Below are 17,055 nucleotides of genomic sequence, written 5' to 3'. Positions count from 1 at the left end.
ATCAACAAATATTTCAGATATAAACAATAAACCATATTACGTGTATTTTGTAAACTACTATAATCATTAGGTCCTGTTTTTTTTTTTATGTGAAAGCCCATTCCTAGCCCTTAAATGTCAATAAGATAAAGAATCTTGAAGTTCATGGAATTAACTTTATTTATACTTAAATAATTATTTTACTAAATACTTGAATATATTTAAATAGTAAAATAAAAACATAAAAAATAAGAAAGACAATTACGACAAAAAAGACAAAAAAATTTTAATCCAGTTTTGGAACATTTAAATAAATGTGTCAAATTCTGTTAAAAGTACTCAAGTTCAGTATATGTATGTATATGTGCATTTTTTGAGCAGGTATATTGGGATGCATTTGTGTCTCATCAAAAATACTTGAATATGAGATGGTTGGTTTATTTTTAAAAGAATGGTTTATGGATGAACAGCTGTGTTGAGCCCACCATAAAGACAGAGGAGACCAAAGAATGCAAGCAATCAAGCAGTATATTATCCCACTGATCCCCACATGGTGTGGAGTGGAATCAGAATCAGAATCAGAATCAGTTTTATTGCCAGGTATGTGTACACATACGAGGAATTTGACTCAGGATTGTACATTGCTCACGATGTGCTTACTTATACAATAATAAAATAATAATATAATAATAATAAAATAAAATTAGACACAAACTACAGAGTAGACAACACTAATATACACACTATGAACAAAACAATATAGACATATTGACAAATAGTGCAGTAATCAGAGTGCAAAGGATGCAAGAGTAAACTATTCTCATTATTTACATGTTGAAGGTGGATATGATATCCAGGTACACATACACGCAAATGTAAATTCTCCGTATTTGTATAGCGCCTTTCTAGTCTTTTCAACCACTCAAAGCGCTTTTACACCACACGATAAGAGAAGAACCTAAGTGATCAAACAGAAACCGTTCACTGGCGGAACAGCCACCAGGGGTGGTTCAGGGTTCAGCATCTCGCCCAAGGACACTTCGACATGTAACCAGGGGGAGCCAGGGATTGTACCACTGACCTTCCGATTAACAGCCAACACGCTCTACCTCCTGAGCCACAGCATTCATGCTTAAATGTACACAGTGTGATGGAGCATAGTGCAAAGGATGCTGGAAAAAATAAATAAGACCTATGACCTTGTGACCTGAGGTAGGCGTATTGGTATACAGAATATACAATATGACATAGTATGAACATAGTATGAACAGCACTGAAATAGAGAATGGTGAATAAATAAATAATAAGTGGAAACCAGTAAACAGGTGCTGATTAGAGACAGAGTTAATGGGTTATTGCACAGGAATTGTTCCTGACACTGTGAGTCAGAAATCAGCTGTTCATCAAAGTGATGGCTGAATGTGCTTGAGAGTGGTCAAATCAATGGATCCTCTGTTCTCATTAAACTAGAGCTACATGTACAATGTGTTGCCTTCATTGTCCATTCTTCTTTTTCATATATACTTTGGTAAGTTTTATTTTTGTTATTTTTTATGTATTTAAAACTGTTATGATTAATGTTTAAGGCTGGGTACCAGACTGCGATACTTTTATGGCACCGACCAAATTGCTTCGATAATATCGAGTATCGAAAAAAGTCCCTTGCACAGCCTTGTCACTGGGTTCCAAATTCCAATACCTAAAGATTAAGTCTCATCACTATCAGTGAGCCAATAAGCATACAACATTCTTCTACCAAGATCTAAACATGCTGGTGAGTATGAAAATGTTATTTTTGACAGTTATATATTTTCGATTTATTTAGTCCAGTACTGTGCAAATATTTAATCAGTTTCTTAATTTTACTCAAGTTATCCAGATTGAGATAAGTGTGCAAAGTAACTTTGAAGTGAGTAATTGTACCATGATTAATTGCATAATGTGTAATGTAATTTTTTTTTTAATTATAAAATTGGTATAGAAAAAAGTATTGGAACTGGTAGTAGAGTAAACCTTTAAATTAGCACTGTATTTGTATCTTCCTTCAACGGTTGTTTTGTAGGTATTTTTTGTAGGTGGCACGTTGCTTTGAGAATTAGGTGTTCCTATAATCTAGGATTAGGCTTTCCTATAATCATTATAAACTGCATGGCTTTGTCATGGCCTTGTTTAACATCCATCAGACTCATCAGTGCTGTTTTAACATGTCAGGCTAAATACTCAATGCTTCTCCTATTGCTCAGACTAACAAATATAATTTGTCAGAAGATGGTTTGTTTAGAACTGCAAGTGTATAACAGCAATTCTCAACTGTTAAACTCATATTTGCAGTTAAACCAGACTATGGAGCAGCTGAACTGACTTTTATAACAGTGTTGTTACATGTTTTACTCTATCGTTTCTCTATATATTATTTTTAAATATATCACAGTGGAACAATACATCTTGTGATTTATTTAAGAAAAGATTAAACCACACAAACAACACATTTAAGGTATGAATGTTTTAGGCTCAACTGTAATATGAGCTAAAACCAAGGAAGAAAGGTGTATGGGTAAGATAAAATTGGGAACCGAATTAGTTTTACAATGACAATGATAAGAGAAGAAAAGAAAACAGATAGAGTAGTAAAAGATAAAGTAGATTATTTATTATATAAATATAGCTCATAGGAAAAGGCATAAGGACATCCTCTCTCTGAATACTAAGCTGACGTACAGCAGAAGGAGGGAAGCTTTTGTATGAAAATCTATATAAACCAGAGAAGATACAAATACAGTGTACCAACTTGAGGGATGGAGATCTCAGCTCTCTTTATTGGCCAGATCCTGTCTCTGAGTTTGTGTGAGCTAAACACAGTTCTTGCCTTGGATCGTTCTGGATATGGTCTGAAACAAAGGTCTGGTCTTACAGAGAAGAGGACTTGTCCTGGAGTCAGCACTAAGGACTCATCTGTAAAATGTAAACTCCAGGGTACTGGTCGTCTACCTGCATTCTCAATGGATGGTGACTACGTTGTTGGAGGAGTTTTCTCCATACACTACTACATGCACACAGTCAAGCATAATTACACGACCGTGCCTGAACCACTAAGGTGCACAGGGAGGTTAGTAAGGGAGAGATGCCGGGCATATTGAAAACTTAAAAAAAAGTTTGGTATAAAATACAGGTATTGTTTTCACAAAAATAGTTGAATGTGACTATATTACAAAAAAGCATTTTTGTATTTTTGAAAATATAGCTGTGTTTAAACCCATTTTGTAAATATTTAACATGAGAATAACTACTGAGATGCAGGCTACAATTTTGGTGAATTTTGTACTGATATCAATTCCTGTGTTTTAAATTTTGGTGTCCAGTGTCCGGTAACCCTGTGGTGTCAGTTTCACTTTAGTGTGTTTTTGTTGAAATTGTTAATTGTCCTTATGTAAATTTAAAACAGTGAGTGTCTGTGTGTGTGCAGCATTGACTCCCGTGAACTGCGCTTCTCGCGCGCAATGGTCTTCGCCATAGAGGAGATTAACAACAACACAGAGCTGCTGCCAGGCATCAAGCTCGGTTATCAGATCCACGACTCGTGCGCCTCAGTGCCCGTGACGGTGCATGCCGCATTCCAGCTTTTAAATGGCATTGACCCTGTGTTTTACACCGGCGACAATTGCTCGCAATCTGGAATTGTGATGGCTGTCGTTGGTGAGTCTGGGTCTACGCCATCCATCAGCATGTCGCGCGTCATCGGTTCCTTTAACATTCCTCAAGTAAATATTTAGAATTTCTTACAAATTATTTGTATAAAGGTCTTTGCTGATTTTTTGTCATTCCCGTTCATCCATTTTCCCCTTTAGGTGAGCCACTATGCCACATGTGCATGCCTGTCCGATAAGCGACAGTACCCGAGTTTCTTCAGAACAATCCCTAGTGACCAGTTCCAGGCTGAAGCGCTGGCCAAGCTTGTAAAACACTTTGGCTGGACTTGGATAGGTGCTGTCCGCTCGGATTCGGACTACGGAAATAATGGCATGGCGTCTTTCCTGGACGCAGCACAGAAAGAGGGGATCTGTGTGGAATATTCTGAGTCTTTCTATCGGACCCACCCACGTAGCAGGATCCAGAGAGTGGCTGACGTTATCCGCAGGTTTCTACATCACTGATTGTGCTTTTGCTTCCTGTGCTAACACTGACCTTCTGCAAGCAAAACCACAACAATGTTTTGTCATATTGAAAATTGATCTTTTTTTCCTATCACGTTTATTTGTTTCATATTTATTAATGATACTGTTATAAAAACAGAATCAGTGAGACCAAAACTGTACATTCAACACACCAAAAAACTAAAGTATCTCTCATGTTTGTTTGTGTTAACTATCTTGATACATATTTAAAAACGTTAGTTTCATGTTTATACTGGTATAACATAATGCACTGTAATATCTCTCCAGGTCCACAGCTATGGTTGTTGTGGCATTTGCAGCCTCTGGAGACATGAGGATCCTGCTGGAGGAGCTGTCGCGTGAGCCTTCTCCACCTCGCCAGTGGATAGGCAGTGAGGCTTGGGTAACCGACACAGACATGCTGAGGTTCAGCTTCTGTGCTGGAGCCATTGGATTTGGCATTGAGAAATCTGTCATCCCAGGTCTGAGAGAGTTCTTGCTGGATCTCTCTCCCACTAAAGTGGCTGCCTCTCCAGTGCTTACTGAGTTCTGGGAGGATGCATTCAACTGCAGGCTGGAAAAAAGTGAGTTGTGCTGATAACTCCTTAACATACAGTAGGTGATACTCACAGTGTGGAGCTTCCACACAGACAGATATGAGGTGGTAATAAGGTCCTTCTCTGATAATAATCTCACTCCATTATGTCTTAGGTCAAGTTAAGGCACTTTGCTGTCTTGGAGAATATTTTGTAAGAACTTGCCTTAAGTGGTTTTGACAATGCCAACACTTTAGCCTTAACACCAGCACATGGTATGGACAGTCTCCAGGACACCAAACTAAATATTAGTAGCAGTACATGTGTAAGTATCGATGCAGATCTAATAAGGTGTATGCTGACAGTTATGAGACATTTGTTTATTGTTGTTATTATTGTTTATTGCAGTTGAAATAGAACAAAAATAAAGCAAGGAAGAAAAATAACAATATTGGCAAAAAGTACATGCCTCTGTCTGTGTGTTTTTAGGTGCAGCCATAGACAAATGTGACTCAATTTCTGATGATTTAAGAAACTATATAAATCATGTCTGCTTTAAGATACCATGTAAAATAAGCATTTTTTATGTATATTATGATATAATGATATATGATCCACCTACGACATGTATATACTCCTGCATCCTTTGCACTCTGCTCACTGCACTATTTGTCAATATGTCTATATTGTGTTCATAGTGTGTATATTTGTGTTGTCTACACTGAAGTCTGTGTCTGATTTTATTTTATTTTTATTATTGTGTTTTTGTATTTTTGTATGAGTAAGCACATTGTGAGCAATGCACAATTCTGAGTCAAATTCCTCGTATGTGTACACATACCTGGCAATAAAAGCTGATTCTGATTCTGATATAACAATCAGTTTCTGCAGGCCATATTTGAAATAAAAAAAGAAAGCAAGAAATGATAATATTGTAAAATCATTGCCTTGGTTAAAAAGCACCTGCCTCTGTCTCTGTGTGTTTTTAGGTACAGCCATTGACAAGAGTTTGTGTGATGGAACTGAAGACATACAGACGCTCCACACCCAGTACACTGACACATCTCAGCTCCGAATAACTAATATGGTGTACAAGGCTGTTTATGCAATAGCACATGCCATTCATAATGCTGTGTGTCAGGACACAAATTCAACAACTCAGTGTGACAGATTCATCAGGTTAGAGTCCAAACAGGTCAGTCAAAACGAAGAAGTGAACATCCTAATGCCCATGCCTTATTTTTGCTATAATGTTGCTTTTATGAAATGAAAACTTTATTTTTTTCACATTATTTCCTTTCTCTCATTCACGGTCTTATTTTCCTCCTTCCTCATAGGTGATTTCTCAGCTGAAGAAAGTAAATTTTTCCCGAAATGGTTATTATGTGTCATTTGATGCCAATGGAGATCCTGTAGCCAGATACGAGCTGGTTAACTGGCAAAAAAGTGCGAGTGGCAGAATTGAGGTTGTAACAGTAGGGCACTACGATGCATCACTACCAGTGGGCCAGGAGTTCCGTATAAACAGGAACCTCACCTTGGTGGAGGGGCGAACACAGGTAAGCGTTTTTTTTTCGCTGTATTTGTTCCTCCTGTGCATTCTGTCTGTGAAGAGCTCCACTCCTTATACAATTTCAGAGGTGGGGGACAAAATCCACAGTCTGTTTAAATGCCATCCAAAGTTCAGCCAAGTATAATTACTGACAAAGACAATGACAAATTCAGCAGTCTGAGACAGAATGTGAACCTGTCTTAATCATAAGAGCTGCATAACACACCTAAATATGTGTGAGTGTGTTTGTATCTATATGCCAGGTCCCTGTGTCAGTGTGCACTGACAGCTGTCCACCAGGAACCCGTAAAGTGCTGCAGAAAGGAAAGCCCATCTGCTGTTATGATTGTTTACAGTGTCCTGAGGGAGAGATTAGCAATGCAACAGGTATTTTCTTTTGTAATGTAGCCTACTGTGTATTTACAAAATAAAATACATGACTACTAAAAGCCCTTTTGATTCTTTTTTTCAGATTCCCCCTTTTGTTTCCCTTGCCCCAAGGAGTTCTGGTCTAATGAAGAGAGAGATACTTGTCTCTCAAAGCCTGTAGAGTTTCTGTCTTTCGATGAGGTCCTTGGAATGATCCTGGCTGCGTTCTCAGTTGGTGGTGCCTGTCTTGCCATTGTAACAGCGGCTGTCTTCTTTTGTCACAGGACATCCCCGATTGTCAGGGCCAACAACTCTGAGCTGAGCTTCCTGCTGCTCTTCTCCCTGACTCTATGTTTCTTATGTTCATTAACTTTCATTGGAGCACCCTCTGAGTGGTCCTGCATGCTGCGCCACACAGCGTTTGGGATCACCTTTGTCCTCTGCATTTCTTGCGTTCTTGGAAAAACTATAGTAGTGTTAATGGCCTTCAAAGCTACACTCCCAGGTAGTAACGTCATGAAATGGTTTGGTCCTCCACAGCAAAGAATGACTGTAGTGTCATTCACGTTCATTCAAGTTTTAATATGTACTATTTGGTTGGTTGTTAGTCCTCCTTTTCCAATGAAAAATCTAACATTATACAAGGAGAGAATCATCCTGGAGTGTGCATTAGGCTCAGCTGTTGGGTTCTGGGCTGTGCTCGGTTACATAGGCCTACTGGCTGTCTTTTGCTTTGTGTTGGCTGTCCTAGCCCGGAAACTACCTGATAATTTTAATGAAGCCAAGCTCATCACCTTCAGCATGCTGATATTCTGTGCAGTCTGGATTACCTTTATCCCAGCATATGTCAGCTCTCCTGGGAAATTTACTGTGGCTGTAGAAATATTTGCCATTCTGGCCTCCAGTTTTGGACTAATACTGTGTATATTTGCTCCAAAGTGTTTCATCATATTGTTTCAGCCAGAGAAGAACACCAAGAAACATTTAATGTACAAAAACCAATCCTAAAACATCTGAAGTTTTGAAATAGTTTAGATGGCAATACATAGCATAAAGCTTATGCTGTGCACATTTAACAGTCTTCAGAAAGTTGGGTTAAATATTTCCAAGGTTTTTCATGTTAATCATTTGCTGAATTTTAGTGTCGTTTTTATAATGTAATTTTGTAATTTTAATGTTATTGTTTTATTTTACAATATTTTTATCATGTTCTAATTAAATTCTAAATCAATTATAATGATGCATTGTGCTGAGTTCTTATATTTGAATAATATTTATGTTTGACTAAAAAACTATTTAAAGTTTGATGCAGACTGAGGGAACTCAGAGCATATTACATACAGTATAAACAAAAGAAAGGCTGGTTATATTTATGTAAATGTTTTTGTAACAATGTTTGCAAGCTCCTATCAAGACACCAACATTAATTGAAGAGAATTGTTTATGTGAGGGCAGGCCAACATGATGGTAGACCAGCAAAAGTGTGACCCTATACCTATAGTAAAGAGCAAAGGCAAGGGTCTGTGTCAAGTGCTTATGCGAGACTTCTTGGGATTCTCTGGGTGGGGTCCTGAAGACTGTGCTGCCTGGGGATTCAATATTTCTAATGGGGGACTTCAATGCTCACATGGGAGAATGGCGGGGAAACCTGGAGGATCTATGACTGGGGAGAATAACGTGCCAAATCTGAACAGATTTGGTGTCTTGTAATCGGACTTCTGTGCTAGTCAAAGATTGTCCATAACAAACATCATGTTTAAGCATAAGTTTGTTCCTTTATATTCCTGGTACCAGTACACCAGGCCAAAATTAATGAATTTTGTAGTCATTTCATCAGCTCGGCATATGTATGTCTTTGATCAGGTGCACTATAACAGCAGACAGGAAAAGCTGAAGGACATGGCTAGGCAGAAGGACATAAGAAGAAAAAAAACATTTTTTAATTAATATTTGATGACATTTGGTATAGTTATACACAGTGGGGTTAATGGGCCCCCTGAATTCTTTTGTTTTACATCTTGACAGTGATGTTTTGATAAGTGATGTTTTATGACTTTGTTGAACTTCATATGCCTGTTCTTTAATATAAATAAGAAGAAGTAACCTTCTCAAAGTTTCAGAAAATTGTGTCTTCATGAAATGTGAGTTCTTCACCTTTTACTCTTTAAACTGCATTCTGAATCTTTGTCGTTCCATCAGGGAGCCACAGCCAGTTCATTCCATCGTATATCTGTAAGGCATGGCCATTTACATCAAATGACACTTGATCCCGACTTTAGGTTGAGAGAAATTAAACAACATAAGGAATGTAACAGACGCCATCCAAATATATACCTGATCACCTATAGCTATCAATTATTTTTTGGTTCTATTATTATAAAGTATTCTTCAGCTTTCCCAAAATTACCCAACTTGTTCTCACTCTCAAGTAATCACACATGAACGTTTGATCAAGACCCCTTGTCATCACTTTTTAACCCACCTGGTACCCCTTTAGCATAATTTTTTAACACTGCAAACATTATATGACAGATCAATATCTGGTTAATTTGTATAAAGAGTGACAAAGTTCACAAAAGTAGGATTGGTGGATAAACAAACTGAGAACTTTCACTAAGGAGAGCAGTGTTTGTTTCCGGTGTGAAACTAAGTCAACACAGATTTCTTTTTAAGTGAAGTTAAGCTATGTAACTTAAGTAAACTACTGGTATACCTAAGTACAGGTATTACTTCAGTTACGTAATTTATATAACTAAGTAAAGTTATGCTACTTAGTTATTGTACATATTTAAACCCAAACCACAATGTTTCCCTAAACCAAAAGTTTTGGTGCCTAAACCTAACCAAACTAAATATTTACTGCTTCCTCTATATCAGGGAGTAGTAATAAAAAATAATTCTCAGCTGTTTAAGATCATAGAGCAGCTGATCTAAGGGAACTCACAGGAGGATAGGTTTTTTTCATAGTGGAACAATACTTATAATCTTGTGATTAATTTAAAACAGGTTTAAACTGCAAAAAACATCCTACTAAAGGATAAACGGATGTGAACAAAATCAAAGCAAAAAAAGGACAAAGACAGGGTCACTACATGATGCAGTCCATTGAAAATACTTAGACAAGGACCACTGGGTAAGGGCATCCTCTCTCTGATGTATCCTAAGCTGACGTAGGAGGGAAGTTTTGTTAAAAAATCTATATAAACTAGAGAAGACACACACACACAGTATACCCACATACAGACACTTGAGGGATGGAGATCTCAGCTCTCTTTATTGGCCTGATCCTGTCTCTGGGTTTGTGTGAGCTGAACTCATTTCTTGCCTTGAATGGTTCTGGAGATGGTCTAAAACAAAAGACTGGTTTTACAGATGACAGGACTGGTGCTGGAGTTACAACTGAGGCCACATCTGTGAATTGTAAACTCCAGGGTTCCGCTCGTCTGCCTGCATTCTCAATGGATGGTGACTACGTTATTGGGGGTGTTTTCTCCATACATAACTACATGCATACAGTGAAGCATAACTTCACCACCATGCCTAAGCCATTAAAGTGCACAGGGAGGTTAGTAAGAAGAAGTGGGGGATAAGATGATGTTAGACTGCGTGGGGATAGAAATGTTTTGATTTATATGAGTGGTTACAATCCTGTTGCAAAGCTTTTATGTGGTATTGAAGAAAAACCTATTTTTTAACATTGAGTGTAAAATTATTAGTTGGCCATATAAATTAAATATTATAATGTGACTATTTAAAACTATGTTTCTTAACTGAAAATACTGGCGTATTTATACAAGTTTTCACAGGATAAAACCAATTAAATCTTTAAATCACTATACTTAATCCCTGCATTAAGTGTTTGGAATTTTGGTGGCAGTGCAGTTTATCAGTTACCCTCCATAAATTTTTTTTTCAGAAATGGTTATGATGTGTTATTGTGGTTTCTCTGGTAAAGTTATTATGTAAATTTGAACAGTGACACTAATGTTTGTGTGCAGCATTGACTCCCGTGAACTGCGCTTCTCCCGCGCAATGGTTTTCGCCATCGAGGAGATTAACAACAGCACGGAGCTGCTGCCAGGCATCAAGCTCGGTTATCAGATCCATGATTCGTGCGCCTCAGTGCCCGTAGCGGTGCATGTGGCATTCCAGCTTTCAAACGGCCTTGTCCCCGTGTTTTACACCGGCGATAATTGCTCTCAATTTGGTATGGTGATGGCTGTCGTTGCTGAGTCTGGGTCTACGCCATCCATCAGCATGTCGCGCGTCATCGGGCCCTTCAACATTCCTCAAGTAATTTTTTAAAATTTCTGTCAAATGATGTGTGTAGAATGATATTGCCCCAAGTAGCCTAGTCATTTAAAAAGTATATACAACCACTCTTGTCTGTCAGTGTCTGTATTTGGTAGGCTACACAAACCGTTAACAGCCAGCCGCATAAATAACATAAACCGAAATGCGAGATTGTTGTCTGCCAACTGAGAGGGAGTATTAGGGCCATGTTAGGAAAAAAAATTATACCCTAATCTGAGATTTCAAGATTTCAATCATAATATTATGAGGCACAATATGTAATAGGCTGATTTGAGTCATATGTGCATGTTTTAGTATTTCTTGGCAGCCCAGTTATTTAGACTTGTAAAAGTTTGGACTGCAGTGTGGCGTCTTCCCTCTGATCGGTGGCTCTGTATCGCTGTTGTCTGTGCGTCTCCCTCGCTCTGTTTAGGACTCCCTCACTGCTCCAGGATGCTTCATACTGAAGTGGCTGTGGGCTGCAATTGATGTGATGTTAAACTTTTTCTGGATTTGTGTTGTTTTATGCCTGATCAGAAGTATTTTCAGTTGGTTTTGGTTTTTCATCTACGATGAAGAGCATCGCAATTGTCTCAGTGCGCGCAGTGTCTGGGATGTGTCTGTGAAACGGTCGGAATTGGATAGGCTATCATCAGAGCGGACATGTAGGCTAATGCACAGCACATTTAAATTGGTTACAAACTAACAAAATAGGAGTGAAGACTAAATCATACCTATATGTGTAAATACAGCAAGATTATATTAAATGAGATGAATTGATCTACAGGAGAATACATGTTTGAAACCAATGCAGAATCCCTCAGTCATTATATTCCAATATAATTTTATATTTTGAATTATCACCAGCCACCTGAATTTTGTGTTGAACTTTTTATAAATTGTGGCACTCCTACTGTAAAATGATACAGAAGAGGCAGAAACTGGTAGAGAAAAAATAACCAGAAAGAAAAAAATTAAGTCTTTAATGCTTTGTGGGAGGATCCCCATACCTCATGCTTGATATGTGTCCCTTTTAATGTTGAAGTAAAACTCTTGGTGTTGATATAGGCCAGTGCTCATTTTCTGTTCCTTAAAAAGCAACAACTCTGTTTTCCTTTAGGTTAGCCACTTTGCCACTTGTGCATGCCTGTCCGATAAGCGACAGTACCCGAGTTTCTTCAGAACAATCCCTAGTGACCAGTTCCAGGCTGAAGCGCTGGCCAAACTTGTAAAACACTTTGGCTGGACTTGGATAGGTGCTGTCCGCTCGGATTCGGACTATGGAAATAATGGCATGGCATCTTTCCTTCACGCAGCGCAGAAAGAGGGGATCTGTGTGGAATATTCAGAGTCTTTCTATCGGACCCACCCACGTAGCAGGATCCAGAGAGTGGCTGACGTTATCCGCAGGTTTCTACATCACTTGTTCCCTGTGCTGACACCGACTGACTATATCATATAATGCTTTTATAACGTTTATTTCTCATATGTTTATTAATGATATTGTTACAAAAGCAAAATCAGTGAGACCAATACTGTAGAGACCTGTAGAGACCAATACTCTTAATTCAACAAACCAAAAAGTATAGTATCTCTTATGGGTTTTTTTTTTGTGTGTTAACTATCTTGATGAAAATATCATTTTCATTTTTATACTGGTATAACATAATGCACTCTAATGTCTCTCCAGGTCCACAGCTATGGTTGTTGTGGCATTTGTAGCTTCTGGAGACATGAGGATCCTGCTGGAGGAGCTGTCGCGTGAGCCTTCTCCACCTCGCCAGTGGATAGGCAGTGAGTCTTGGGTAACTGACTCAGATATGCTGAGGTTCAGCTTCTGTGCTGGAGCCATCGGATTTGGCATTGAGAAATCTGTCATCCCAGGTCTGAGAGACTTCTTGCTGGATCTCTCTCCCACTAAAGTGGCTGCCTCTCCGGTGCTTACTGAGTTTTGGGAGGATGCTTTCAACTGCATGCTGGAAAAAAGTGAGAAAGCTTTGTTGATTTTTAATATACGTGATACTTTCAGTTGTGCCCTTGAAATTGTGTTGTTCTGTAAACTGTCAGTAACAGTTGGTTCTAATTAGGCTATTATTGAACAGTAATATCAAATTATTTATTTATTTCAAACACATTGAAACAAGCATTTTTTGTCTTATAAGTGTGACCATTGTGTGAAGATTGATTTGTAGTTTCTATAAGGCACATTTGGCAGTTGAAATAAAACATAAATAAAGCAAGAAAGAATAATATTTTAAACCATTAACAAGGCTAAAAAGCACATGCCTCTGTCTCTGTGTGTTTTTAGGTACAGCTATAGAAAAGAGAGTATGTGATGGAACTGAAGACATACAGATGCTCCAGAGCCAGTACACCGACACATCTCAGCTCAGAATAACTAACATGGTGTACAAGGCTGTTTATGCAATAGCACATGCCATTCATAATGCTGTGTGTCAGGACACAAATTCTACAACTCTGTGTGACAAATTCACAAGTATAGAGTCCAAACAGGTTGCTATGATATGCCTTTTATGAAATGAATTTTTTTTGACATTCTTTCCTTTCTCTCTTTCATGGTCTTCCTTCATCCTCACAGGTTCTTACTCAGCTGAAGAAAGTAAATTTTTCCCAGAATGGTTATGATGTGTCGTTTGATGCCAATGGAGATCCTGTGGCCAGATACGAGCTGGTTAACTGGCAAAAAAGTGAAAGTGGCAGAATTGAGTTGGTGACAGTAGGACACTACGATGCGTCACTGCCAGTGGGCCAAGAGTTCCGTATCAACAGGAACCTCAACTGGGTGGAGGGCCGGACACAAGTAAGGACCCCACAAGCTATATTTTACATAATCAACTTTCAAATTTGGTGATCTTAAAGGGGACCATATGTGTGCATTAAATGAGTTACAGTTCAAAGCTATTATTAACAGAATTAATGGTACAGTGTCAAATAACATTTTCAATACACATTTTGACATTTGAGTATTGTTTGGATGACAGATTTGAAAATATGTGAACCTATATTTTAGTCCTAAGAGCTGCGTAGCACACCTGAATATGTGTGAGTTTGTTTGTATCTATGTGCCAGGTCCCTGTGTCAGTGTGCACTGATAGCTGTCCTCCAGGAACTCGTAAAGTGCTGCAGAAAGGAAAGCCCGTCTGCTGTTATGACTGTATACCGTGTCCTGAAGGAGAGATTAGTAATGCTACAGGTAATTTTCTTTTTCCAAATATATATACATATATATAGCCTATATATATATATATATGTGTGTGTAGCCCACCTTTCCCTATCTTAAGCAGGGTGGGGCCCTGAGTTCTTAAATCAAACTAACTGAATACTTGAAACAAGGTTCCTTTTATCTTTGGTCTCTATACACTTTAATTGTCTTCGGTTTCTGTATTTATCTCAAATGATTTGCAACACCACTGTCACTAAGCTAGGTTCATCTAACATCTATTAGCTCTGTAAAGTCACACGGAACCTACATTAGAGTAACTAGCATGCTGCAATAAAATAAATGTACCACCTTGTCAACAAACACAGACATTTACCTTATGTGTTGAATATACCTTTGGTAAAAGTAATAACAATGCAGCACATCAGGGTTAGTTTAGAAATAATAAATCCCCATTTTACTTTGGCAATTTTAACATAAACAATAAAAAAAATATCCCTTTTCTTGAATACCAGGGTAACACAATAATATTAATCCCCTGTTACTGGTGTAAACACACTATAACAACTTTTCAGTTACCTTCAGTTCAAATTCAACTCTAATGTTAACTCAGTGGGCCCACATTCACCAAGCACGCACACGCACAAGCCGGCATATAAAATAAAATAAAACCCCAAACTTCGTTGCAGGCCTGTTGCGATGCTTGAGAGCGACGAAATTTAAACTATTGGTCCACTTCACTCAAAGGAGCAACAGAATGAAAGAGTTTTTACCTTATGCAACAGTTCAATCCACTGTGCAGAGTTCAACAGTCTTTCCCGGTCTCCAGCAAAACAAGGGCAAGCAGGTGTCCAAAGATGGCGTGGTCTGTCCCGCGCTCTGCCGCTGTCGTCTCTCGGTCTCTGGTGTCGAACAGGGGTGCGAGCATGTGTCCAAACTGGCGTGGTCGGTGTCCCTCCTTCTAAAGAACTCAGAGCTTTGACAACGCAGTTGTAGCTTTCAGATAACTCTTCAGGATTTTCACGTCGAAACCCATGAACTAGTGCAATAGTATACAGCTGAGTTAGCTATACTGGCTAAGAGTCCATTCACTTTGCTAATGAATGCTAACACAAAACACTATGTGCAGACGAGCTATGATACACACGTGAATAACTGTACGATACGTTTCGGGAAGAAATGTCTAACTTCTCATAAAAGTACGCAGGATGGTATTCTGTGGTAAGACTGTCGAGTTGGCAGTCTAAAACACCAACTTACTACATACTGCTTTGCATGAACTTCACACACTTCGCATCGTTCGTAGTCAAGCTCCCACTGTTTTTTTTTCTACATTCTTACTCTCTCTTCCTGTGCACCTCTGAACCCCCCACATAGACCAATGAATTACCAGTATTACCCTTATTCTTACATACCACTTCCTCTTTACTAGACAGAACTCTTCAAAATAAAACACTCATAACTGCACATATTACTAACGTATTTATTACACTGTAGCTTTTTAATCTTTTATGAAATAGCTTGTAAACCACAATTTTAACAACAATGAATTTGTTTTTAACTAGATCACATGCTTTATATGCTTTTTATCAGTTAAACACAATGTATAGCATTTTTAACTCGGCTACATATATATACAACATCAAAAGTAAAACTGCTAAAAAACCTTTTTGATTTCTCAGATTCCCCTGATTGCTTCTCTTGCTCCAAGGACTTTTGGCCTAATGCAGAACGAGACACCTGTCTTTCCAAGCCTGTAGAGTTTCTGTCATTCGACGAGGTCCTTGGAATGATCCTGGCTGCGTTCTCAGTTGGTGGTGCCTGCCTTGCCATTGTAACAGCAGCTGTCTTCTTTCGTCACAGGACATCTCCGATTGTCAGGGCCAACAACTCTGAGCTGAGCTTCCTGCTGCTCTTCTCCCTGACTCTATGTTTCTTATGTTCATTAACTTTCATTGGAGCACCCTCTGAGTGGTCCTGCATTCTGCGCCACACAGCGTTTGGGATCACCTTCGTCCTCTGCATCTCTTGTGTTCTCGCAAAAACTATAGTAGTGTTAATGGCCTTCAAAGCTACACTCCCAGGTAGTAGCATCATGAAATGGTTTGGTCCTCTACAGCAAAGAATGACTGTAGTGTCATTCACGTTCATTCAAGTTTTAATATGTACTATTTGGTTGGTTGTTAGTCCTCCTTTTCCAATGAAAAATCTAACATTATACAAGGAGAGAATCATCCTGGAGTGTGCATTAGGCTCAGCTGTTGGGTTCTGTGCTGTGCTCGGTTACATAGGCCTACTGGCTGTCCTTTGCTTTGTGTTGGCTGTCCTAGCCCGGAAACTACCTGATAATTTTAATGAAGCCAAGCTCATCACCTTCAGCATGCTGATATTCTGTGCAGTCTGGATTACCTTTATCCCAGCATATGTCAGCTCTCCTGGGAAATTTACTGTGGCTGTGGAGATATTTGCCATTCTGGCCTCCAGTTTTGGACTAATACTGTGTATATTTGCTCCAAAGTGTTTCATCATATTGTTTCAGCCAGAGAAGAACACCAAGAAACATTTAATGAACAAAAATAAATCCTAAGAGATCTGAAGTTTTGCAAAAATTAAGATGGAAATATACAGTATAGAGCTTATGCTGTGCACATTGAACAGTCTTTTTTCCACAGTAAAGAATTTTCTTTATTTTTGTGTTTTTGGGATATCCTTTTAATATGTTATTGTCTTATTTTCAAATTATTGTATCATGTGCTGAATAAATTCTAAATTCATAACTGGGTTCTGTCTCAATATTTTGAGAAAATCATTGCGGTTTGAATAATATTTCTGTTGGACTAAAACTCTGTTTAAATGGTTGCAAGTTTTAAGCAAAATGTTTGGAGGTCATAGCATATTACATGCAAATCAAAAGAAAAGCTGGTTCTACTGACATAGTTTTGCAACAATGTTTGCTAACTCCTGTCACGTCACCAAAATAAATCTTCATAAGAT

The 17,055-nt window shown here is 38.4% G+C and overlaps 2 protein-coding genes and 1 long non-coding RNA gene across 3 annotated transcripts; 2 read left to right on the top strand and 1 right to left on the bottom strand.

The window, feature by feature from the left end:
- The first annotated feature begins 2,774 nt into the window (after positions 1–2,774).
- Positions 2,775–7,595, top strand: LOC123985449 (extracellular calcium-sensing receptor-like). The gene is made up of 8 exons (XM_046072968.1): positions 2,775–3,085; positions 3,443–3,737; positions 3,825–4,114; positions 4,419–4,714; positions 5,656–5,861; positions 6,004–6,225; positions 6,482–6,605; positions 6,691–7,595. The coding sequence occupies exons 1-8, from the start codon at positions 2,775–2,777 to the stop codon at positions 7,593–7,595; spliced, it is 2,649 nt and encodes an 882-aa protein (XP_045928924.1).
- Positions 7,596–10,045: 2,450 nt separating this feature from the next.
- LOC123985452 (extracellular calcium-sensing receptor-like) lies at positions 10,046–16,716 on the top strand. Its single transcript, XM_046072970.1, has 8 exons — positions 10,046–10,152; positions 10,586–10,880; positions 12,001–12,290; positions 12,571–12,866; positions 13,189–13,394; positions 13,480–13,701; positions 13,971–14,094; positions 15,744–16,716. The coding sequence occupies exons 1-8, from the start codon at positions 10,046–10,048 to the stop codon at positions 16,646–16,648; spliced, it is 2,445 nt and encodes an 814-aa protein (XP_045928926.1). The 3' UTR covers positions 16,649–16,716.
- Positions 11,850–15,358, bottom strand: LOC123985453. The gene is made up of 2 exons (XR_006828667.1): positions 14,835–15,358; positions 11,850–12,856 (listed from the first exon to the last, which is right to left on the bottom strand). It is a non-coding gene; the product is annotated as an uncharacterized LOC123985453 (long non-coding RNA).
- Positions 16,717–17,055: the final 339 nt, after the last annotated feature.

Source organism: Micropterus dolomieu, linkage group LG17, assembly GCF_021292245.1.
Source record: "Micropterus dolomieu isolate WLL.071019.BEF.003 ecotype Adirondacks linkage group LG17, ASM2129224v1, whole genome shotgun sequence".
Classification (NCBI taxonomy): Eukaryota; Metazoa; Chordata; class Actinopteri; order Centrarchiformes; family Centrarchidae; genus Micropterus; species Micropterus dolomieu.
This window is presented reverse-complemented; position numbering and strand designations above follow the sequence as displayed.